The sequence below is a fragment of the Lupinus angustifolius genome, chromosome LG11, assembly GCF_001865875.1.
Source record: "Lupinus angustifolius cultivar Tanjil chromosome LG11, LupAngTanjil_v1.0, whole genome shotgun sequence".
Classification (NCBI taxonomy): domain Eukaryota; kingdom Viridiplantae; phylum Streptophyta; class Magnoliopsida; order Fabales; family Fabaceae; genus Lupinus; species Lupinus angustifolius.
Window position 1 is genome coordinate 180,126 of NC_032019.1, and position 25,154 is coordinate 205,279.

At 34.9% G+C, this 25,154-nt stretch overlaps 5 protein-coding genes and 1 pseudogene across 5 annotated transcripts; 1 reads left to right on the plus strand and 5 right to left on the minus strand.

Annotated features, from left to right (window-relative positions):
* LOC109360234 (fructose-bisphosphate aldolase, cytoplasmic isozyme 1) lies at positions 596–2,875 on the minus strand. Its single transcript, XM_019604960.1, has 4 exons — positions 2,763–2,875; positions 2,383–2,655; positions 1,734–2,143; positions 596–1,125 (listed from the first exon to the last, which is right to left on the minus strand). The coding sequence occupies exons 1-4, from the start codon at positions 2,788–2,790 to the stop codon at positions 763–765; spliced, it is 1,074 nt and encodes a 357-aa protein (XP_019460505.1). The 5' UTR covers positions 2,791–2,875; the 3' UTR covers positions 596–762.
* LOC109360238 (calcineurin B-like protein 3) lies at positions 3,860–7,456 on the minus strand. Its single transcript, XM_019604965.1, has 10 exons — positions 7,422–7,456; positions 6,986–7,066; positions 6,748–6,902; positions 6,414–6,496; positions 6,153–6,212; positions 5,449–5,557; positions 5,249–5,301; positions 5,081–5,161; positions 4,821–4,933; positions 3,860–4,199 (listed from the first exon to the last, which is right to left on the minus strand). Exons 3-10 carry the CDS (start codon positions 6,869–6,871, stop codon positions 4,142–4,144), a joined length of 681 nt encoding a protein of 226 aa, XP_019460510.1. The 5' UTR covers positions 6,872–6,902; positions 6,986–7,066; positions 7,422–7,456; the 3' UTR covers positions 3,860–4,141.
* On the minus strand, positions 8,094–9,153 carry LOC109359607 (annotated as a pseudogene).
* Positions 9,753–13,108, minus strand: LOC109360231 (ABC transporter G family member 26-like). Its single transcript, XM_019604957.1, has 9 exons — positions 12,708–13,108; positions 12,036–12,322; positions 11,763–11,918; positions 11,502–11,685; positions 11,125–11,403; positions 10,729–11,013; positions 10,357–10,641; positions 10,162–10,269; positions 9,753–10,075 (listed from the first exon to the last, which is right to left on the minus strand). The coding sequence occupies exons 1-9, from the start codon at positions 12,915–12,917 to the stop codon at positions 9,809–9,811; spliced, it is 2,061 nt and encodes a 686-aa protein (XP_019460502.1). The 5' UTR covers positions 12,918–13,108; the 3' UTR covers positions 9,753–9,808.
* LOC109360233 (uncharacterized membrane protein At1g06890-like) lies at positions 13,739–16,943 on the plus strand. Its single transcript, XM_019604959.1, has 7 exons — positions 13,739–14,075; positions 14,767–14,918; positions 15,052–15,260; positions 15,711–15,804; positions 15,932–16,098; positions 16,329–16,499; positions 16,612–16,943. Exons 1-7 carry the CDS (start codon positions 13,997–13,999, stop codon positions 16,889–16,891), a joined length of 1,152 nt encoding a protein of 383 aa, XP_019460504.1. The 5' UTR covers positions 13,739–13,996; the 3' UTR covers positions 16,892–16,943.
* On the minus strand, positions 17,530–24,375 carry LOC109360229 (GBF-interacting protein 1-like). Its single transcript, XM_019604955.1, has 9 exons — positions 24,198–24,375; positions 23,536–23,576; positions 22,841–22,940; positions 22,230–22,362; positions 21,096–21,631; positions 20,704–20,938; positions 20,060–20,357; positions 18,449–18,898; positions 17,530–18,329 (listed from the first exon to the last, which is right to left on the minus strand). The coding sequence occupies exons 1-9, from the start codon at positions 24,373–24,375 to the stop codon at positions 18,033–18,035; spliced, it is 2,268 nt and encodes a 755-aa protein (XP_019460500.1). The 3' UTR covers positions 17,530–18,032.

Below are 25,154 nucleotides of genomic sequence, written 5' to 3' on the forward strand. Positions count from 1 at the left end.
CAGTAGTATTAGTGGAATATCCTTGAGTATATTGACCCACCAAAACTTTACTTTAGTTTCCAACTCACCACCACTTACGGATTTTGAGCTATGAATTCTTTGAAGCTAAGCAATCATAAATTTGGAGTGACCCGGTGACACAAAGATAGATTACTATTTGAGCACCTTTCATGTTCTTTTCCTGATTATTTGCCAACCTCTCATGACTTTAGTTGAGGAGAGAGAATGTATAAGAATCTCGTGCCTCCGAGCCACGAGATGGCATGAATGTCATATTCCTGGTCCACGACTTCCCCAAAGTCATGGACCTTATCTATGAGTTTCATAAAATCTATACTAGTTCCGTAATTATTTCGAAACATATATTAAACGTGTTTATTATACTATCCACGTAAATTTTCCCCATTTTGTGATTTACTATGCCTCACTTTCCAATCTTGAGCATATCTTCTACAATTAATATTGTTTTTTATTCTTTTGCTACTACAAAACAATCTAAGGTAGCATTTTATTATTCTAAATGCCATACTAACACCATAACCATTTGACATTATAATTAACTTGTATAGTGTATAAACTGATATTAATAAAAATATGTAGCAAACAAAAAGCATGTTAATTATAAGCAAAAGCTTAAGTTTTATAATACACATGCTAAGAATATAATGCAGCAATCCAGTCCACTTAGAAGCTGGAAAATGATAAGAGCATTTCACACCATATTGTACATATATGCTTGATAAGATGATATGTGTTAGAAGGCTAATACTTGTAAGACTTGACAAACAAGCTCTCAGAAGCCAATTCATCCCCACTTCCACCAGCATAGTTGCCAAGAGTAGCCTCAGAATTGGCCTTGCATCTTGCAAGAAAACCCTCTTGGGCTTTAGCAACATTCTCTTTCTTACCAGCCCATGTCTTGAGTGTGCTTGACTGAAGTGCTCTCCCAAAGGAGAAAGACAGAGTCCATGGCTTCAATACCTCAAGCTTGTTCATTGCATTGAGATTGAGTGTAGCCTCTTCTTCACTTTGTCCACCTGACAAAAACACAACCCCTGGTACTGCAGCTGGGACTGTTCTGCGGAGTGTTCTAACTGTGTGCTCAGCAATCACCTCTGCTGCTACCTGCACATTAATAATGCATCATGGATCCATAGTGCTAAACATTTTTTTACATTATCCATCAATCTTATATCATCTTACGTGTGACTTTGAAGTAATAGGTATGCATGCATGTGTGTATTAGCTAATATGGAACCACTAAAGTTCTTCTACAAAGTTGGAGTGGTTAGTCACTTAGTTTCATTGCTTAGTCCTAAATGAATAATGTTTGACACACGTGCACATTAACATTTTTTTGACCAATTAACAAAGCTGATATAAAATAACACTTTCGAGGGACAACAAGTTTTATCCTGGGAGAATCCAGGTATATGTTAGAGAACATAGTGAAGTAGTTATATAAGTAAAGAGTAACAAGAGTATAAGGATAACGTTACACATGTGAGTGTATGGCAGTACTATTCAGTGTCTTAATTATGCTTTATGGTTCAAGGGATAACATCTCTTATCCATAAAGGGTGTCATAGTCCAGTGTTATCCTTTTTGATTGGTCAAGAAACATCATTGCTCATTATTAATTATTAGCTTTTAAATATAGTTGAGTCATCTAACACAAGAGTGCAAGACTGTGACACACTTTCTGAAATGTTATCCAGCAATTTCAGTAATACCTTTGGGCTATCAGAGCCAGGGGTAACCATGTTGGGCTTGAGGAGAGTTCCTTCAAGAAGAACATGTTGATCATTGAGAGCCTTGTAAACAGCAGCAAGCACAGTTTCAGTAACAGCAGCATTTTTGGCAATATCATGAGACCCATCAGTCAAAATCTCAGGCTCAACAATGGGCACAAGCCCATTCTCCTGGCAAATGATGGCATAGCGTGCCAAGCCCTGTGCATTTTGTTGTATTGACAACTCAGATGGCTCATTGGGACCAATCTTGAGCACTGCACGCCACTTAGCAAAACGTGCACCAGCCTTGTAGTACTGCTGGCACCTTGCACCAAGTGAGTCAAATCCTTGTGTTGTGGTCTCTCCATTAGTGCCAGCCAATTCAACAACACCCTTGTCCACTTTGATGCCTGGAATCAATCGCAAAATGTTGTGTATACCATTATCTGATAATAACAGGACAACAACTGTATTTCCCTAAACTACAACTTTGGATAATACAAAAAAAACTATAACTTTGGTTTGTGATGTGAGTTTTTAACTTCATATTTATAATTTATTTTCAAGTTTGTGAAAGCACTATTGTTGAAGCTATAGTATAAGGATTACCTGGAAGAAAGTGAAAGTGAAATAAGATAGTAGAACTTGCCTGGAATGACACCATTCTTTTGGAGAAGCTGAACAAAGGGGTTCCCATCAGAAGCATTTTGGTAGAGAGTTTCCTCAAAGAGAATGACACCAGAGAGGTATTGGAGTGCATTGGGAGAAGTGAAGAGAAGCTCACGAAGGGCTTGACGATTAGCTTCAATATTGTCAACATTAATGCTACTTAAACGCTTCCCTATGGTCCCAGTGCTTTCATCTGCTGCCAATATTCCCTTCCCTGGTGTTGCTATGTATTTAGCATTCTTCACAAGCTCATCTACATACATACATACATACATACATAATAATATATTAACATTATCATTTCATATATATAAGTTATTATGAGAAGAAAGAGATTGATATATGTATATATATATATACCAGCATACTTTCCAACAAAGGCAGACATGGTTGTTGAAGCTTTAGGAAAAGGGTATTATTGGATGGCGGGAAACAGAGCTAAACTTATATAGACTCTACACATGCAAAGGAGACACGTGTCCATGCATTAGCCTAACGAAGGTTATCACTCTTGGATAGAGTAATGAGTGACCCAAGTTCCTTATTATCAATCAATAATAATACTATATTTTTCTCATAAAATTAAATTATATATTTTGTGGAATGCTTTCACTCATAATCCTCTTGGACATGGTTCTATTCAGATATATCAAAACTCAAATATTATTACGTACAAAATAAGATATCAACCTAAATGCTATTATGTGGATTATTTGCTCAACTATGTCTCCAACCACATTTTTCTCACTTGTCTTGTTTTAGAATCAAATACCACCCTCAAGCTATATATCCATTATCCACATGCAACCTACCTCTATATCAAATACATTGTAATTTATGACTGTCACAAGACAAACTGCTACACACAACTAAAAAACTTATATTCATTTGTATATGTAAAATAAATCTGTTTGTAAACATGTATCTTGAAGAATAAGTTCAAAGAACATTTCTAGTAAAATAATAAAAGATAACACAGAATTTGTATTGGAGCATTCCAAATATGCATCTACATTAGTTGAGTATATGTATAACAAACTAATTATTGTTGAGTGGTGTCTAATTTAAAGTTGCAGGAGGCTGCAGCACCTTCATATATATAGTATTTAACATTGAAATATTTAAATCATGACTCATTAGTAACTATAGTAGCGTGATTAGGAAGAACTGGTGAAGAAGTGTGATGATGAGATGAAGGAAGGTCAGAATGATATCAGTGGTGAAAGCAAGAAAGGTGCTGAGAATGACTTGAACCCTCTTAAGTCCACAGTTATTTGGAAACTGATTGCCAATTGGTCTCTCTTAATTTTTTGCAAAATGAGTTGAACATTGAGTAAAATGTCAACTTGATATTTCATATTTCAGATTGTTATTATCGATCAATTTGATCCGTGAAATTGCAAAAAGTATCAATTTGGTCATACACTTGCAATATTTTCAGTCAATTTTGTCCATGGTGAAGATAATTCATAACGTTCTCATAGCAACCAAATTGTATTTTATACTAGTACAGTATAGAGCTCATCAAATTTCTACTACTTTTATGGCATGCCAATATGAATGGGAACACTAGGGTGTTTGAAGCAATAAATAAGAAGAATTTGGGCAGTTGAATCACTGAATATGAATCCTCCAGAAAACCAAATATAAAACCACTTCAAAAAAAAAAAATCTCTCTGCTATGTCCTTTTTTTTACAGCAGAGGAGGCTCTGAAAAGATGAAGTAAATTCTTGAACATTCAGGTATCATCTACTTGCGAATGGAACACAAAGCTTGGGAATGTTGTGGTGATGTCCCTGCTCAAACACATAAAAATTGATGTCACAAAAAGCAAAAAGTACACTGCTGCCATATCAAAGTATCATATATGGAAAGTCCTATAAATAAGTAACAAACCAAACCATCAATTAAACTTCAGTTATGAAATAAAAAAGAAACTACTTCAAACACTGTTCTATGATCCACCAAGTGTGGTGGGGAAATCAGGCATTTGATGCATGTATTAGCAGGCTAATGCAGTTTTTTTATTTTATTTTTTCATAGTTCATCATCTTCATTTTTGTGCTACTATTTTCAAAACTTGAATTAGTGAAAACTTAAAATCAATTTAGTATCCTCTGAGGCCTAGTGTTTTTTATGATTCCTATCCTTTTTTCTTTGCAGACTAGTTTATACGGATACCAAATTCAATCTACAATATTGAAATTTGAAGTGGCAGTGTGGCACATATAAATGTCATCCTGTGTATAGTTTTAAATTTTTGAAGGAAGCAGAGATCATATCACATCTTTCATCCATTTTTTTACTTGTATTAGCCCATAGGTAGTGTTGAATGATTATGCTAATTGCTTCTGTTCGTTTGGGAGAATGAATATATACACAGAAGTTGACAAGAAAATGATAGTTTAAAAAATTACTTGAGATATTGCAGGGTCATGTTCTTCAAAAGTGAAGGGTGGCGCAAAACAAGGCTTCTCCACTCTTCCTTGTCAATCCTGCCATCATGCTTCGTATCTGCTTCCTCGAAAGTCTGAAGAAATCCAAATTCGAATGTTAAAACATAGTAAGTTTTTGCAGAGAAAAGAAGAAAGTAAAAGAAAATGACTTGAAGATTCATGTACACAAGAATAAATAAAAGTGCAAGAGAAGTTCTAATCTCAAAAGAGAAGTGCACTACCTTGTCAATTATACTCTCTATAACATCATCCGAAAGATTCATGCCAGATTCAGCAAGTGTAGCAACTACCATTTGCTTCACCTTCACAGTAAAAAGCCAATAATAATCAGGCTTGCCTCAAATAAGGTGCAACAAACATAAAAGGATCAGATCTAAGAAGACTAATACCTCTTGCCTTTCAATAAAACCCTGCTGCTTGAGATCATACAATTGAAAGGAAACTGGAACGAAATATTAGGTGGTTTAAGTTTTTGTTTATCAAAATAAGATCCATGCAAGTTAATTAAAGAATTTACCCAAATCACATGTCCTTAATTTACAAGCTGTACAGAAAATTCCTTCTACTAAAAAAAACTCAAATGACATACATTCAATCTTATCATCAATAGGAGCATTTGGATGGAAGACAGAGAGAGCACGAGCAAACTCTTCAAAACCAAGTATCCCATTGTGCTTTGTGTCAAACAAATCAAATACCTAAGAGAGTACACAGAGAGAAGCTAATATGAGATACTAAGCACTTGGAGTGATATGAACCAATGTTAGCAAGTACAAATGAATACCATCTAAACTGGTATTGAAAGTGATTTTTCTTGAAAAATGTGTAAAATAATAAGGGAACATGTGAGAAAGCCTCTAAATAGTGGAGTATTAGAATTTAAATCATCATGAGTAAGCATTACGAAAAACGAATTCAATATTAAGTTTCACTCAAGTTAGTGAGCATGAGAACAAGAAAAGCAAAGCAACATGGATGAAGAATTAACAATAACATGTAAGAGGTTATATAGAATATTTATAACCTACGCAGGTCATTATAAATTAACAGTACAACATTTGGGTGTAATAAAAGAAAGAGGAGAACCAAATTTCAGTAATCTAGAATTAAACAGGCACAGTTTTCTTCTTTGTATATGATATACATTTGTGTGAGATAAGCTTTAGTTGTTATTATTGTCTGTGGTTGTACATGATGTATTTGTGTGGGTCTTAAGTTATAATCTGCTGCAGTCAAGGAAACATATTCAAAGTAAAGTTAACAACAGATAAAAAATGAAAAGGAAGCAAATACCCGATCCGCAAACAAGCTCTCTTTTTTATTTGTCTTGAATAATGCCAATTGAAACTCTTCCTGCAAATGATATAATTTGATATTATGGGAAAAGGTGAAAACTGAATATAACATTTGCTAGATTTCTGAAAGATAGATACAAAACAATGAGGCGAGGAGTCATACACAAAACATGTTTGCCTTCACAAGGAAAAAGGCTCAAATTACAAAATTAAGTAATTAACGATTGACCAAAACCACAAGCTGATAAAACACACAAACCTTATTAATCAACCCATCATCAATGACAGCACTGCTGATCTTTTTAAAGAGCTCATAAAGTGCTTCAATTTCACTTACACTGACTGCATACAGTTGCAAAACAAATGGTTGTCATCAGCCAAAAAATTTGCATCTATTTTGAAATAAGTATGACAAGTAATAGAATCCAACAACACAAACAACATAATAACATACTACAACATGGTTTCGTGTCTTTCTTGTTCATCACCACTAGTCACATACTTTCAAAATCTAAAGGGTTCTAGAATCACGTCAGTTGTATAAGAATAGAAGTAAAGTAAGTTCATAATCATAAAGTAAGGTTGATGCATACACACTGTTTCCCTTGCAAGAAGTTCAGGATCTTCAAGGCCTGTTGGCTGCTTATTTAAATCAAGGTCACAACATCGCAATATGGGAGCAAATAAATGCAAAAATCCCTCTATGCACTGCAACATGATATCTCGGGCAAATCAGAACACTCCATCACTGTTCCAAAAACTATCCGATTAGATATACCATTTTGCTCATTGTTCATAATGTCATCATAAGTTGGTACAGGGTAAATGAACCTTTTAACCATTTCTGAATTCAGCTGATCAATCCCAAATGCCAAGATTTGTGAAATTTGGAGGTACCACTAGGAACAAAACCTGGTACCAGAATTGAAGTAAAATATCAATCACATTTTGAAACTATAAAGTACTTAAAAATCGGACATATATAACTGAGGAGAAAGGGTACAAGAGCAAAGAAGAGGTGATAATGTGTAGAGAAAGAAAAAACGTGGAAATCATTGAAAAAGCTCTCATTTTATAAGAAGAAACAATTGTGTATGTGTAGTTTGATAAGCAGTCTAAAACTAATAGCAAATTCTTGTTCTTAACTAAGTTATTCACCCAATAATTAGTTACATCTCTCTCCTCCACCAATCCATTGATCTACATCAAAAATCGCAAACATTGGAGGCGGTGAGATTCAGAATACAAGGTGATTCAGATAATAAACGTTATAAATACCTTTAAAATACAAAAAAAAAGGTGAGGGATCTATATAAAGTAGCGAGAAACGAAGAATAGATCCGTGAAGAAGAGAGAGTTGGGAATGAACAATAAATTTGCCAACAGAAGTGTTTGTTACCTTCGTTGCTTCGTTGGTTGAGGAAGGGAGAGTTACTGTAATTATTATAATCTATACTACCCAAAACTTGAAATAAGCTGTAATTTTCATTTCCTATTTTGCCCTTCACATTATTTAATTTTTACAAATAAAACTATATAATCTTAAACAACCACCCCCAATACATTAATTAATCATATATCTCACCTTAAATTAAACATTATCATAAACACACAAAAATATAATATAAAGTATACCGAACATAACAAATACATTCTAATTCAAAAAAATAAAATATATAAAAATTAAATATGTAGTATCACACAATATTCATCGTTTCGTGCCTGTACACACTAGTAATAATTATTATTATGAAAAGAAAAGGGCTTATTTTGTGAACAAATATTAATGGAGAGACAAAAACATGGTTTCATGGTAAACAAATGGATGAAAGTGTTATTACATATTAGTTTTTGTGTGTTATTACGTGGTATTTTAATAGATAGATCTTTACTCTTATTTTGTATTATAGCATAATAACTACTCTACACGTGTGTCTTTCAATCATCATTCATTTTGTTTCAACTTAACTACTACAAACTCACTCGAGTAATGATATATATTGGTCAGTGGTGAGATATACATGTACAAACTCACTCGAGTAACATCAAAAGTGTACATACTACAAACAAGATTAAACCTCTTGAGTCTTGACTATGTCTCTAATCCTTGTTTGCAAAGAGGGCAACATGATATAATTTTGAGCCATTGATCTATACAATTTTGGTGGAATATATGAGAACATGGCAATTCTGTAACTTGTTCTTTCTCTTTGTACTTGGCTAAGCAAATGCAGCAGCATTCCTCCAAGTTTGTATGGAGTTGTTTATCAGAAGCAGGCATGTTGATATTGAATCCGAGGATGTGGGTAATAAGTGGCACACAGCAACATAATAAGACAAAGAGTAGGAAAGGTAAAGAGTAGCAGATTGCATTCCAACCAAGCAGAGTGATGCAGAGCACATGGAGTTTTGGAGCTTTATGGAAACTTCCAAAACGTGATGAGTCAAACATCCAAACATTGCCCATCACAAACCATATGCCAAACAAAACTTCAACTGAGCTCCTGCATTTATTCATCAACCGTGCCATCCTGTATAGATTATAGATTATCATTAAGTAGCAGTACCAACTACCATGACTAATAACAAAATTGAGTAAATGTTTTTGAAGATACAAGTGCATAATACCTCGTTTCTTCATTATTTCTCTGCTGTTCCAAATCAGAAAGGGTGACATAACCTCCTTGACTCGGATAAATTTGATGGTAGCGGCCATAGAGTAACAAGAGATTAAGAACACAGCCAATATCATAACCACTTGCCCATATCCTGATAGGCCAAACAGGTCTCTCCTTGTTTGAAATGAGCAAAGTGGATGTTGTAATAGTTATCTGAACAATCAAAGCAATGAACTCCAACATCATCCATGTATTAGAATTGAAAGGATTGGTACCAAGGTGTGACCTGGATCTATTTTGGTAATGGAATACTCTTCTTAACAAGGTAAACCACCTTGCTCTAGATATTCTCATACCCATCAGAATCCAAAACGAAACCATGCATGCTGCTTCAGTGTATATAGAAGGATATGTGAGGAAGGTAAGGCTGTGTCTGAATTGAATTGCTTTGCTTTAACCGTTGGCCAACTTCTTCTAAGCTTTATATATTTTTTATGACAAAGCAATTGGACTTCAATTTCGATCTCATTTTGGGTTATATATATATATGCTAAAGGGTAGGCTACCTAATCCAACAGAAATTCTGTCATATTGGCTACCTAATGAAATTAAAATTGTTGTCTTTTTTGTGGTTTTATTCTAAGTGAAGAATTTGTTAAAAAACAAGAAAGATAAAAGTGTTGAACAAATATTTCATTTAAATCACATATCATCTATTTGACTGCAACAATTCCAAATCAAATGTGGATGAGTCTACAATAGAGGCCAAAAGAATTGAAAGGTAAGAGTCAACCTCATGCGTTCTTATTCCAGGAATGGTTCAAAGTATACAATAGTTCCAAACATATTCTTACACGTGTTTTAATTATTATCAGAACAAAGACAATTCAATTTATATTAGGTAGGGGCCTCAACTCATCACAAGATTCGGTGTATTAGTGTTGGTATGATGGCATGTTACGTTGTTAAAATACAAAAGTGATAGTTAATTAAAAGAAGTACATTTATTTGATTCTTGTGCAGTGAAAATGAAGGACTAATTGGTGACATCAATTCTTTTGCGGAGACAAAAGTAAGCAAAAAAGCGGAAGCATAGAGCCATGGCTAGCAGAATCCATACTTCTGTTAAGCCTCCTTTCAAGTTTACAGTGTCAAATGAAGGTGAACTCTGCAATGGCCTACACCCTCCCTTGCTTTCACATTCATATAGTTCATCTCCTGAATACTGCACTTTTAGAAGAAGTCTAAATCCATAGTACAAGAATGACAAATACTTTAACCACTGCATGAACTTTGGTATGTGCTGCAAGATAATCAATTTCACTATTAGTGTTAAATGACCATGCACCACAATCCACAATCCTTAATGATAATCAAGAGTGTGCATACCTGGACATAGTAACCACCTGTAAGAAGGAACAACATTAGTATCAAAGAAGCTACCATCCCTGCTCTTTGAATACTCATAACTGCAGCTCCAAATAGTTCTCCTGCCCCCTACTCACAAGTCACAACAACATATTTATTCTAACTTCTTAACAAATGCTAACCCACAAACCTATTCTGAGTATTGACATAGCTTACTTGACTAGTAATAGCTATCAACTGCACCGCAAACAACGTAAGGAAGAAGCATGCCACAGTTCTCTTAAAGCCAGCCATGAAGTATAGGATGCACATGAAAAAAGTAGGATAGAAAATATGTGCCACCATGTCACATAAGGTGCTACATGCATAGTATACACTTAATCCGTACATGTCTGCTTTCCTTTCTTTCACCAAGTAAACCTTTTCAAATGGAAAGACATAGACTGCTCCGAAAATACAGGAGGATGTCCAATATATGCAGATATAGAACATTAAACCAACCTGCAGCAAATATAGTGATTCATTCCGATGTGATTAGCTGTTCAATATGGTAATATGTGAAAAACATTACTATACTGTGGAAACTACCTGATCTCTGAGTTGAGCTTCTGTATTGGTTGAAGATTTCCACCAAAGCATCCCCAACAAAAGTGCAATTCCAAATGCTTGGACTAGTCTTAATTTATCAAAGTAGTCCTTGCATCTTGCTCTAAATGTTCTCTTATAAAGAATGATGAATTGGTCTGGCCAACTCAATGTCCATTCCTTTTTAACCTGAATGGCTAGTTGAAGATTTTCAGGTGTGTTTGCTGCTCCATGATTCTCTTCTTTTTCTTTTGGCTCCAGTGTATCTTTATACTTCAGTTGCAGATACTAACATAGTAAACGAAAAAAACAATATCACAAAAAAGAAGAAGATAAAGTCACACTTGAGTGGCACTGAGATAGAGCATGCATGTAATACATATATTTAATGAATCCTACGTTAATAACAGCTGTTGACGTGTCAGCAGATTCTTGATCTTTCAGAATATCTTGTGGAACACTTATGTCATTCACTTGCCCAGTTGCCAAGTCAAGCATGAACTCTGCAGGATTCATTGGTATTTCCGGGATGAAACTCAAGGATGAAAAGTACTCAATTGACTCTCTAGCCTTCCCATAGTAAATAGGATAGCCTTCTGATATTAGAAGAAGTTTGTCAAACATGTGAAAGATTCTACTTGATGGCTGGTGAATTGTTGTGATTATGGTCCTTCCAGTCTACAGGTAAATCAAAAGTATTGTTCATCATTATTCCAAATTTCACCTTTCAGGGCATGTCAACAAGGTGATAGTTAAATTCAGATGCTATATGATACCTTGGCAAGTCCTTGAAGAGTGAGAAGTAGTCTATTTGCTGAGGTGGAATCAAGGCCCGAAGTTGGTTCATCAAGTAGCAGCAATGAAGGATCAACAAGAATTTCATAGCCTATGCTGGTTCTCTTCCTCTCTCCTCCTGATATGCCTTTGAGAAATCCTCCACCTAATTTTGTGTGGCGACATCTATAGTAATACAAGAGAATATTTAGGGAAACAATAATCATATATGCAGGTTCATTGTAGACTTATGCAAAACATACCTTTCAAGTCCTAGTTCCTTGATAGTGGTCTCTACTCTTGCATATTTTTGTTGCTTGCTCATGTTGGTTGGCAACCTTAAGAATGCAGAGAAGATTAATGTCTCTTCTACTGTAAGTTGTGGGAAAAGCACATCCTCTTGCATCACAAATCCAATCCTATAAGGCATGGGCAAAAGGAAATACATAAGTACAATATTAGCATATATTTATGTTCTGTGAGAAGTTAAAGCAGATTTCATGCTGTAGCAGTTGGTGTTTATGAAGTAGTTTAACCTCTGCTTGACTGCGGGATTATATCGAACATCATTGTAAGTTATATTTCCCTTTACATTGTCGACTAATCTTCCTCCTATTACTCTCAACAAGGTTGTCTTCCCACTGCCAGAAGGACCCATCAGAGCAAGAATTTCACCAGGGCCAATGCTTCCTGTGATACCCTTCAAAATTTTCTTGTATCTATCTTCTCTCATATGTTGAGTGGCCACCTTTGACACCATTGTCTTCACAGGATTATCGGAAGCAGCTTCGCTATTTCTCACCTTATACTCTACATCTTCAAACTGCACATTGATGAGAAATTAAGTGTCTTTTTTTAGACTTCCTTACTACATAATTGTTAGATTTCATCTTCCAATCACATTAGTAATGTTGTGGTAGATAGGCTCCAACTCCGATACCATGTGAGAATCTGAGCCTAATTATTCAGATATTTGAACTTGTATGATTAGGCTTCTTGAAAAACTCATTTCTTAATATAAACAGTTTTAGGAGAAGTTGGACTTCTAGCTTCTAGAAAAAATAATGCTTTTTTTTCTAAAGAGCATTGAACATCAACCAGTGAATCATGAAGACTCACAGTTGCATTGTATAAAGAACTTATATTAACAACATTGCTCTAATGCATGGGAAGAAATGAAGTTATAGAATTAAGTAATTTGTGTGTACCTTAAGATATATAGGGAGGGGAGGTTGTTGGTTGAAATTGGAATCCTCAAGTTTGATGTCAATCTGTGAGTACCTATTAGGAAGGTATGCCTGAGACATGAACTCCATACTGTGACCAAACCCATTGCTCCCTGCTATCTGCATGGAACCCACAGAAGGTGGTGACATTGACATGTCCTCAATCTCATCCTCTCTTCCATTTTCCGTCATTCTGGTTCGATATCAATCACACCTAGTTTCAAGCTAACTCTAATAATAGACTTTACATGTCATGACTCAACTACATCAGACCAAGACATTGCCTAAATACAAGGTACAGTTTTGGTTGGTGGGACACACTTTTGATGCATGGGAAGTTCTTGGTCCACCAAAGGCATGAATGTATATGTATAAGTTATCTTCATCTTCAATGTAGTTATAACATATCCTTTCAATTATTCAACCATTATGGCTTCTCATAAGAACATGTCAAGCACATGAATAAAATTGACTTCATAAGCATATCGTCAAAAAATGGCTTCATAAATAACTCAACAAATACACATCTACATTCTGTTAAATGGATGCTACTGATTCTGGAAAAGAACAGTTCATTTACAGAGAAAGTTAGGAAAATAATATAATTGGAATCAAACCACAAAAGGGATACCATTTTGTAGATTACTTTTTAAGTTTCATATCAATGATGTTAAATACACACACTTACATGTATATAATTTTTAATGAGAGAGAGGTAAGATATGATGATGTACATATACTACATAATTGTGAAAGTTAATGTACTAGTTGATTGATTATTCCATTAAAAGATAGTAAAAGCATGTTCTTACAAAAAAGAGGGTGCATCCATGAGATCATACAATCTCATCTGAAAGAGTACCTAACGTTCCTTGCAACACGTATCTTGACTGTTTCCTAATGATGCTACAACAATCTTGGATGATGTTACCTTAACTTCCCCGTAACTCAACAATTTCTAATGAGGCACGTGTTACCAATTAATTATTCTGCCAACACAAAAGTACAAAACACATTCCTTCTCTTTTGTCTTTTTCTTTTTTCTTTAATGTATACTTAAGAAACCCCTACATCAAGAATCACAATTTTCTGTTTCCTACACACTCCTCTATGTTGATTATAATTTAAGCAATCTGGCATAATAGTTCATATTTATATGACCCTTTTTTCTATTTGCTTTTTCTGCTTTAATTGGCTTTGGTGCAGAATTGTGTTTTACAAAGGGTCCCTAGCATTTTTATTAAATATGTGATCTAAGTGACTTGGTTGGTATGGGGTGGTTTGATTCACTGTGGGGAGAAGAAGGACGAAAAGTCATTAAAAGGAAGGACAGTGATGCTGGAGAAGCAGGTCTTTATGAATTTCTTAGCTCATAGATATCATTGTACCTTAGTTTCATTGCATGCAAACAATATGTTTTATGTTCATTTTGCATCAATTATCATTATTTTTCTGCCAATGGGTTTTGAAATTCTTGTTGGAAAGATCTCATATATTTTATCTTAATACATTCTGTGTGAGTGTGAGGTTGTATGTCATCGTTTAAAAAATCATTGCTAACTTAGGCTTTGACAGTGTACATTACTTTTTTAAACTTTGATCACAACTACAGTTTATGTTATGCTCTACCATAATTGCATCAGATGGTGTTGCTGACCATAGAGACTTGATTCTTAGACCAGTTTCCCTTTAGAATTTAACTGATAGTGCTTCTATCATATTTTAGAATCACTTTTTAAATGATGGTTGAAATATAAAATCTGCAAACGTATGAGATGTATCAAATATTCATCATGTGTCCACTCTACCTTTTGTTCTGTCCTTCTCTGACCAGACCTGAATTTACTTTGAGAAATTCAATGTTTTCAAGTTTTCCATTTGCAATGCAACAATCATATGACATTAGTCATTGCTTGTGTGCTACCAATATCCTACTTTCCAAAACCAACATAGACAAGACTATTAATGATTATTACCATTGATACCAATGTCAATGTAATCTTTAGCTAATAATGGCAGTTGTTATGGTTCAAATTATAAGGTAGAGCACTGGAAGAACTGAGGGCTTCACTCTACAATGAGCTCCGAACCTCAGAAGGAGCGAAACGCCAACAACAAAGATACTGTCCACCAGTGGTGGCATTGACCTTCAACTTTATGGTTGCTGTTGGCATTATCATGGCAAACAAATTGGTACATTCAATTTTCATACCCCTTCTTGCATGGCCAAACAATTCTAATTCAATTAGCTACTCTATTATAACTATTTGGAGGTTCAGTCTATTGTTTTATGCACCCTCACACATATGTATAACTTTGTTAACAGGTGATGGGGAAAGTTGGGTTCCACTTTCCAATTTTCCTAACATTTGTTCATTACATCACTGCATGGATTCTCCTGGCCATTTTCAAGGCACTCTCTTTGCTTCCTGTCTCCCCTCCAACTAAAACAACTCCATTCTCTTCTCTATTTGCACTTGGAGCTGTCATGGCTTTTGCTTCTGGTCTTGCAAACACCAGTCTCAAGTATAACAGGTTCTTCCCCTTGCTTTAACACCTTATAAACAAGGTTTAAATACAATTATTTACTCCCTATAGCTTTAAATATTTTACTTTCTGTCCTGTAGTTTTAAATTTGATCATTTCTTATGGATTTCAAAGTATTTGTTTATATGGACTGGAAACTATACTTTTAAGCTAGAGGTCCCTTAACTTATTTTATTTTCTCAATTTGGTTGTTCAGCCTTTTTTTCCTTATCAGTCCCTTAACTTTGTTTTTTTCATCACACATTTTTTAGGGACCAAGTTGAGAAAAAAAGATGAGGACCAAATTAAGAAAAAATAAGTTAGGGAAAAATCAGTTTTGCCTTTGAGCTATAAAGACCAAAACTGAAATAGTGAAGAAAAAAGGGATTAAAATTGTATTTCAAGCATATAAATAAAGATTTGGAACAGTCTTCATTGTTGACAATCCACCTCATGCAGTATTGGTTTCTACCAAATGGCTAAGATTGCTGCCACCCCAACAATTGTTCTTGCAGAGTTCATACTTTTTAGAAAAACAATTTCCATTAAAAAGGTGAAGAATCTTACCATCCCTTCCATTTTCTTTTATTCTCTTTTATAAAGCCATGAAATATGTAGAAAAGGACTATTCCACCACTTTATTTTATGAATGCACTAATTGTGTGATTGCAATGATGTAGGTTTTAGCTTTGGCTGTGGTATCAGCAGGTGTAGCAGTTGCAACTGTAACAGATTTAGAGTTCAATTTATTTGGTGCTCTGGTTGCCATTGTATGGATAATCCCAAGTGCCATGAATAAGATTTTGTGGTCTACTTTGCAACAGCAAGGAAATTGGACAGCTCTGGGGTGAGTATTTCTAGTTACTACTTACTACCCAGTTTGTCCATGAATATGCTACTTCAACAAAAGCAGACCCTCTCAATTTGTAAATAAATAAATAACCTTGACACTGATCAATTGTCATAATCCAACCATTTAGATGTTTTTACACTCACCTTTAAAATCGAAATTTATTATATAAAAATATATCTAAAGAAAAGTTACCAATGCTCAAGACTTAAACTTTCTCATTTTAGATTGATGTGGAAGACTACCCCAGTGACAGTTTTTTTCCTAGGAGCTTTGATGCCATGGATAGATCCACCAGGAGTTTTATCCTTCAAGTGGGATGTAAACAACTCAAGTGCAGTTTTGATATCTGCTTTGCTTGGTTTTCTCTTACAATGGTCAGGTGCATTGGCATTGGGGTGAGACTACCTTTCTCTTCCACCTTAGATTTTGCAACAACTATATAAACTTGATGCTACTTCTATCTAATATTGTTGCTCCTAGCTAAGATCACATTATAAATCAATGCAGGGCCACTTCTGCTACAACTCATGTTGTTTTAGGACAGTTTAAAACATGTGTCATTCTACTAGGAGGCTATCTAATATTCAACTCGGATCCTGGATTTGTGAGCATTGGAGGGGCTGTTGTTGCTCTTTCTGGAATGTCAGTTTACACAACATTAACCTTGCATGAATCTCAGGAAAATAGCAAGCAGCCACTTTTGCCTTCAACCAAGCCAAAATCAACAAGTGCTGAAGACAGCACAATAGATTCAAATGTAACTACTACTACCACCATTGTTGTCTGAGTCATGTAATTTATGAGGGCTGGAAAACCAAATTATTCGGATGCTCGAATCACATCCATTTCCAAAATGTAGCAGCCCTTTTGTATAGACAGACTAGTCAAAGAAATTTCATCACTGAAATTTAGTTGAAATTTTTAAAGTGTGATTTTCCTCAAAGTTCCACATGACTTTATCCAAGTTAAAAAAATAGGATCAACTAAATGGATGTTATATTGTTTTATCACGCATTATATGCAAGTTTAGGGAATCAGAGACAGTTAATAACATACTTGGAGAAGTTTTAGTGACAGTTGTTATTGGAGATAGCATGCAAGTAGAGTCAACAGGAAAAAATAGAGAAAAATACAGCTGTAGTATTAAGGTTTTCAAGAAAGTAGGCATCATATGGTAATTTCTCTGTAATTTAAAGTGGGCAAAATCATCTTTTTTGTTTTCACTTGTAAATCTGAATTGTTACCTGTTATTGGCTTATTGCACAAGTCAACTTTCAAAAGAGCATGGCAGGTAACAATTCACTTTGGACCAACATAGAATTCGCTCCAAAAGTGATCAGACAATGGAAATCTATGCATAATCAGGCAAGGCTTCTGAAGAACATAAATAATTAGCACTACCACTAAGCCAAAGCAAAGCACATCAAAAAAACGTTAACACTTAATACTGGTTCTACCCATTACAAACAGGGAAACTTGAAAATATGCCATTGACAAAAAATGGATGTCAAATTCTCATGCACCAAATAGAACTGTATTATTCAATGCCTCCTGCTATCAAAATCAAAATGTAATAATATACAGATGAGACATCATAATGTAAAAATTGGTAAAACTTACCTACTTAGTACTTACTCTTTTGAACTCTTGGTGTACTATAATATCACTAAGAAATAGGAATTACTAATTTCTTATAGCAACAACTAAATGTTCATTTTCTAACGAAGGCTAAAAAATATAAGAAAAAAGGAAACCTGGCAACCTGCGAATAGCAACCTTCAAAATAGTTAGGACCAAATATTTCCCACCAAAAACAATACTATTTTTTCTCATTCTTTGGCTGCATCTCTTATTTACACTTCAGAACAGGCCAACGCTCCATACTTCCTGGATTCGACGATAATGATACCAAGAACAAATATTCCAGCCTAAAAATTAGAATTCCAATTGATCAATGCAGACTGTGGCTGCTGATAAGAACCTGAAGGGTGCCCTACATTTTCAACAGGCCCGGCCACAGACTGAGACTGTTGCAAAAGGGTCAAAGGTGAAGTTACTGGCTGCCCTGGTTGATAGAGACCGGCAAATGCCTCATGACCAGCCTGTGTTGGAGGGAAGGTGAGATGTCCGTGAGGGGTGAGGTTGTATAAAGAATTAACTTGCAAACTGGATATATCTTGGCCTAGTCCGCCTAGTGCAGGTATCCACACAGCAGAGCCTTCACTCTGCCAAAAAAAACATGTTTAATAACTAGAGCAAGTTTGATTCATGTGACATATGTTATTGAAGCCAAAGGACAACAATAATAGCATAACAATCTCCTATTTTAAAGAAGGGAACCAACCAACTGTCCAGTTGTATAGATCTGGTTTTCCTTTAACTGAGACACTGCGATATCTTCATTTCCTGTGGAGCTTCCAGTATTCGCCGTGGGACTAGCTGCATATCCAATAGGTGGCATGATAAACGATCCAGAAGGAATACCCGTATGTGCTGTATTTCCAGTGTTTGCTTCACCCTTGAATTGAAGGGCAGGGAATTTGATCCCGGCAGCTGCAGCAGCAGCTGCTGCTGGTAGATACATGCTGGCAGCTGATGGCTGTTGAGGGAAGCCATTGTGGCCTAAAAATTGGTGCATTGGAGACATATAAATTGGGGGGTAATAGTGACCATATGGGAAGAAGTTAGTAGAGTAAGGTGGCCTGAAAACAGAAACTGTCTGTGGAGACACAGGTATAGAATTCTGCAAAGGTGGAGTTTGGCTAGGGCTAGATACAGCCTGGGAACTTGCACTCTGCAATATGAAAAGAATAATAAAAACAAAAGCATATTAAAGGAAACAAAAAAAGTCAAAATTGCAAATCCAATAAACTGAAGGAAAAACCAATAAATTATTTAAGGAAATAAAATGCAAATCTGAACTTAATGTGAGATATCTCTTGAATAATCTCATCATTTGAATTCTACTTAATAAAGTCTTTTATTTTCGAGACACATTCATTTAACAACTGAATTCCCAAAGAGTTAATGGTTGTTCACTGACGGTGTAGAGGTTTTTTACATTGTTAGTACATCATCCACTATTCATGTGTTAAAAGACATTTACCTTTGTCACTCCATCACCCATTATTCATACGTTAAAGGACATTTACCTTTTATTAAAAGTCATACAATTCAGGGGAATCAACCTTTCTTTCTCATTCCCAAATCCCCAGCCATACAATTAAGGTAAATCAACAATGAATAACAACAAAGATAATACCCTAAAAATTGCAAGACAAACAAAAGCAAACATAAGAATAGGATTTTTCCTGTCAATGAGTAATTTAAATTCAGAGAAGAGGTAGTTAACCTTTCCCACTTGAGTGGAAAGAAGTTAAAAACAAAAAATAAAGGTCAACATCAAAACACCGGTCCTGGCATATTTGAGGCCCTGTGCAGGAAAAAATATGGGCCCTAAATTTATTAAAAAAACCATCGACAATTTTTTATAGGTTTTGAGAAAATTGTGGTTACGGTTCTCACACTTTACGTGTTGCAGTTTTACAGCATAATTGATTTTTGGAGATTATGTGAAAATTAAGATCAAAGTATCAATTATAAATTTAACATTTCAATGAGCTCTAAAGTTTTAATGATTACCAAATGAACCTAAAGTACAACTATGGAATGTAGTATGTACTGAAATAACAATATGATTTATGACAAAAAACTTACTAATAAAATAAAGCAAAAAATAAAGGTATTTAATTAAAACAAAAAATAAAAGTATTTAATTAAAAAAAATGGACCCCTTATTATTGTGGGCCCTGGGTGGTCGAACCTGTGGCACCTGCCCAGGGCCAGCCCTGAACACCGAACCAAAAAACAGAGTATTCAAGTATAGAAAGACATAGTTTTGATAAATATAGGTAAACAAAGAACTTAATAAGAAATGAACGATGGAGAAACTTACAACAAAGTAGGGGAAGTGCGACATTTCTTGCACTTGAGCCTCAGATCCCTCAAATTGCAGCTGCTGAGTGCCGAACATGGTGGGCATGAAATGCAAACCATAGTTTTGAGCGCTCAGAACAGTCTGAATGGGATGACCCTCAGGGGTCAACAATACCTCTGGCTTTGGCTGGTCACCATTTGAGTCACTATGAGTTATAGAATTGCCTTCTGAAGGTGGTGTCTTTTCAATCAAATAAGATGAAGAATGAGGATAATCACGATGATCCTCTTGCGCAGTCAAGGACGCACTTTGGTTGCTACATTCAAACATAAACTATCAATGCGAAGACTACAGAAGCACACCACAACACAAGTAATAGGTTTGTTAACAGGAAGAGAAATTAATTAATTCTGCCATAAAAATCATTAAAAAACAAAAACCCATCCCTAAGGAGGTATGATACTTTAAACCTTTCCACCTTTATGGACCAAGGTTAAGTTAGATTGTAGTTGATTCCTTAATAGAGAAATTTGATATGTGAGGGCAAAGCTAAGTCAACCCAAAAGCACATAACTATTATACCATTTAGGAAAAGCAACAACTAAAAAAGAGACATCTGTAATTTGAACAGGAGTCACACAGGAAGCATATGAATCACAAACCTAGAAGTAACAGACTCATCGTTCCCTAGAGCAGATTCAAGAGCAGAAGGGTTATTGTCTCCACCAGTTCCACTATAAAATCTTTCATTTGGGTCGGAAGTATCAAAACTTCCAAATGTCAGACCACTTTTTAAAGCTTTTGGTACTTGAAAATGGTTTGGGAAAGTAACATGCTGCCTTGGCTCGGCTGAAGATTGCACAGAAGCTTCTCCAGTTGAAACCTCTGTGGCATTGGCTGTTTCAGAAACAAGCAAACCCCAGAAAAAATTATCATAATGTTCTAGAAAGACTTCAACCAAAAGAAGAAACAATATATCGGGAAACAGGATATGCAAAGCAATCTTGTTACTCATTACTCATAAGAAATAACAACTCTAGAATGGAAAAATTACCAAGAGATGGTTGGAGACAGAAACTGGAAGATGGCCTCGAAGAACCATTCAGGGATGAGGAGGACGACAGATGTGAGGGCTGTAATAACAGATTATTTTCTACTTTATTCGACTTCTGTGATGCATTCTTTTTACTTGTTAAATTCACAGAACCATATTCCCCGTTCTGAGATGCTGGTAAATCATCAGCTTCATGAAGGATTTTGTTTACTTTAACATGATTTGGTCCAACAGATATCCGGTTACTCCCAACTTCCCTATTAATAGCACCACTGACACCAGATACAGAAGTTGAAGATTGAAATTGATCAGAACTTGACAGAGACTTTCCATGGTCAATGCCGGTAACTAAGCTGAAAGTCTTAGGGGGAGAGGCAGCTGCTGCAGCAGCAGCTTGAGGTTGGACATTTTCTTCATTATCAGTTTCATTAGAATCTGAACTGCCTTTAAGGATACCTGTGACAGCACCTACAAGAGATTGGCCATCAGAACCATGGCCAGGCTTCACATTGGATTGATTTGCAGCAGCTGAAACTCTGCAATTAAAGAAAGTTGACTTTAAAGAGGATACATGTAACTACTTAAAGGGCACCCAATGATGCCAATATTGACACTGGTTTGATTCACATCACACACCAATTAACTACTTAATTTAAAACTGTGAGTTTTAGCAATCCAAAGGTAGAATCATGTGATATTATCAAGTTGATCATGCAAGGTCAAACAAGTTATCAGCGGATCAAAAATAAGTGAGCATCTAATTATTTTATTGTAGACGGATCTTACTATGCACTAATGTTAAGAAATAATGAAGAATACAAATAATTTTTAATTGACATGATATTGAAGAGCTTTATCTTCACATAATGAACTTTTGATCGGATGATTAATATTGTGGAAAGCTTACCCTATTAAAACTTCCTTAGCAGTATAACTTTGCTATGAGATTCGGATACAACTTCAGGCCCAAACGAAAAGGACAATGACATTGTTTCCCATCTTTCTTTTAATTTTGTCTTCTCTTAATTTTCAGTAACGCGACTCTTTTCTTTCCACCATTACATTTTTCGCATGATTGGAATTAATCTGGTGGCATAAACAATTTAAAGGAAATATAAATGATGAAACTGTAACCTTGTGCCTTGAGATGTTGTATTAGTTTTTGTTTTCAGCAAAACTGGCAGAGTAGAGGGTGCATGACTTTTCTCTGCAATGTGATTGACTCCATTTGCCTTGCGAATAGCATGATTCCTCCTCCCACCACCATCTAAGAGATGCAAGCAAGAGAACATAAATAACTAGCAAGCTAGTAAAGTAGCAAAAAACATGCTGATTCATATGACTGGTCTCTGTTTAAACAGTTCATAGTTTTAATAGTCATCAAAAAATAAAATTGCAATAGCATCAAAAGCTAATAGGTTGGGAGAGAGTTCTATTTTATCTAGTCCTACTGGATCCATAAGGGACATGATGTTTTAGCGCCCATGCAGCAGCAAAATAAAAACATAATTCTAAAGTTCAGATAAAATATTTCAGTGATTAGTTATTTCGGGAGGAAAGTGTCACATGGAAAATATAATCTTTAAGAAAACCACGTAAAATTGGAGACAACCTAAAAGTATGTTTTATTTTGGAGAAATGTGGTTTTTCTTGGAGAACTTTTGTGGAAATTGGTCTCCACAATGATATAGTAAACAAGAATAAAGCCTAACATCAAGAAACTACTAAAAGTGGTAAAACTGTACTGAGAAAATTGGAGGAATAGCCCCCTGAAGCACCCCTTCCTCCTCTCCCTTGTCCACCTTGTTTTGACCTAGAATCCTCAGAAGCCCTGCTGCTCAATCCCTGCAATGATTAAATTTAAAATTGAGTCAATTGGGCTAATAAATATTAGAGAAAATTTAGTAGTTGTTGTGGGTGAGACTCGAACCATCAACCTCCTTCGCTCCACCCATTCTCCCTAACCATCAAACTATCTTATAACTCCATTTTTTATTTTTTAAATTTGCTATAGGTGAGACTCGAACCCACATCCTCCTTCACAACAAGGAATACTACATGTCACAGCTGATCTACTCACTAACATAAGAAGTGGATGTCTGCAGTTCTGCACCATAGTTACAAGGGAACGAGGCATAGATAATGTTATGCAATTCATTTGAGTATACGGTTTGCCACTTTCTACATTATTATTGTAAAAGATCCCTTAAGGTTAACTTCATGTGTAGTATAATGGCAAGTTTCATACACCGTATGTAAGATTAATCAGTGAATCTAGTAATTATTGTCTGCGCTATACAGTTTAGGTATGAAACCAATCTAATTCAGAAACTCAACTTTCGTGAGCAACAATTACACGTCAGAGAAAATGCAATACTAAACATATATCGAGAAACAGGAGAAAATATATGTTACTTTAAACAGGGAGAAAAAATCTAACCTCCTTTTGATCACGTCTCCTTTTCACTTCATGAAAAGTATCTATGAACAAAAGATAAAAAATTTAACACATTAACATAAAGAACATTAAAAAAGATAGAGTGTAAGATTTATTTGCAAAATACAAGTCAAGATAAATCATAAATGAGTAAGAAACATAGATTGCTTAAGCCCATTAATTAACAAAGACATGTTAGGTTAGAGCCAAGGAGAAATAATAACAATGACAACTAGATTAGATTGAGCAATTCAGCAAACTCTTCATAACACAAAGAAACCCTGCTAAGATAAACCATTCTATTACCTTTAATATCCCTCAAGCATAATTTCCATGTTTTCAATATTGTTTCCACACATAAAAAAGTTATAGAAAAAATATAACTTGTAATGTCCCAGGAGTCAAACCCAGCTCCCCTCAGCTTGGTATGAAGTATAAACCACAAAAAAAGTAAACTTGTCATTTAAAAACCATAAAAAAGTAAACTTGTCAACTTCAGACAATCACAAGGTTATCTAATACTCTTAGTAAAGCTTCAAACTTGCAACCATTGTGTTCGATTTTAGAATAACAAATAAAACCTAGATAGAAAAAATGAATCAAAATGGGCAATGAAACAAAAGTGAAATGCAATGAAAAAATGTTTTTTTTTTAAGGTTGTTGACCTAAATAGAAAAGCTTGTGAGCGGTGTCGTTGGGATCCATTGAGCAGTCGCGGAGGACGGCGTAGATTTCATGGTCGGTGTGTTGTTTTCCGGTGATCTCTCTGATGGCGTGAATGGTGTTCCGTACATTATGAGGGATCGGAACCATAGAATTTGAATACCCACCACCGCCACTCATGTTTTTTCTTCGTTCTATGTAGTTTTTGATGTTTTTGTGTAACACAAAACACGAAACAATACAGAACCAGTGTGTTAGAAAAGAGGGGAAGACGAGATGAAGAAAAATGATATACCCTCTTGGAAAATAATCTATAAATATTTGTGTTTGCTTTAACATTATAAATTACAAAAACAAATCTTCATCCAACTTCACATATTGCTTTTTCATTTTATTTTTTATCTGTAAGATATTTTTTAAGCTAATTTTGTTATTAACTATGCTTGTTTACTCTATACATGTAGGAATAAGTCAATGTATTAATCTTTTGCTTATAGTATTTAGTTTTTAAGTACTATATGTCATTTTTGTGTATATGATAATGTATTTGTATATATGATATTATCCATTCACAAAAGGTGAATTTATAAATTAAATTATATGTGAGATTAGTTATTAATATTAAGAATAGAGAAAATGATGTTAAATGGAATCATTTATGAGAGAAAGAGATACATGAGTCAACTTATAAGACTATTATATACAATAGGGTTGAGTCTCAAAACACATAGTGAGTAAAATGATGAAGTTCTTTATGGTTCATATGCTGGATTCTCATTTCTCAATTAGGGAATGGATCAGACACTTGTATAGATGTATAAGCAGCGATGTTGACAACATGTTCTAACAAATAATTGTTACTCAAACAATATAGCCGTTGAATCCATTATTGTAGTTAACTTATATGGTTGCAATGTGTTCTATTTTCAGCATTATGAGAAGATATGAAAGTGGATGAT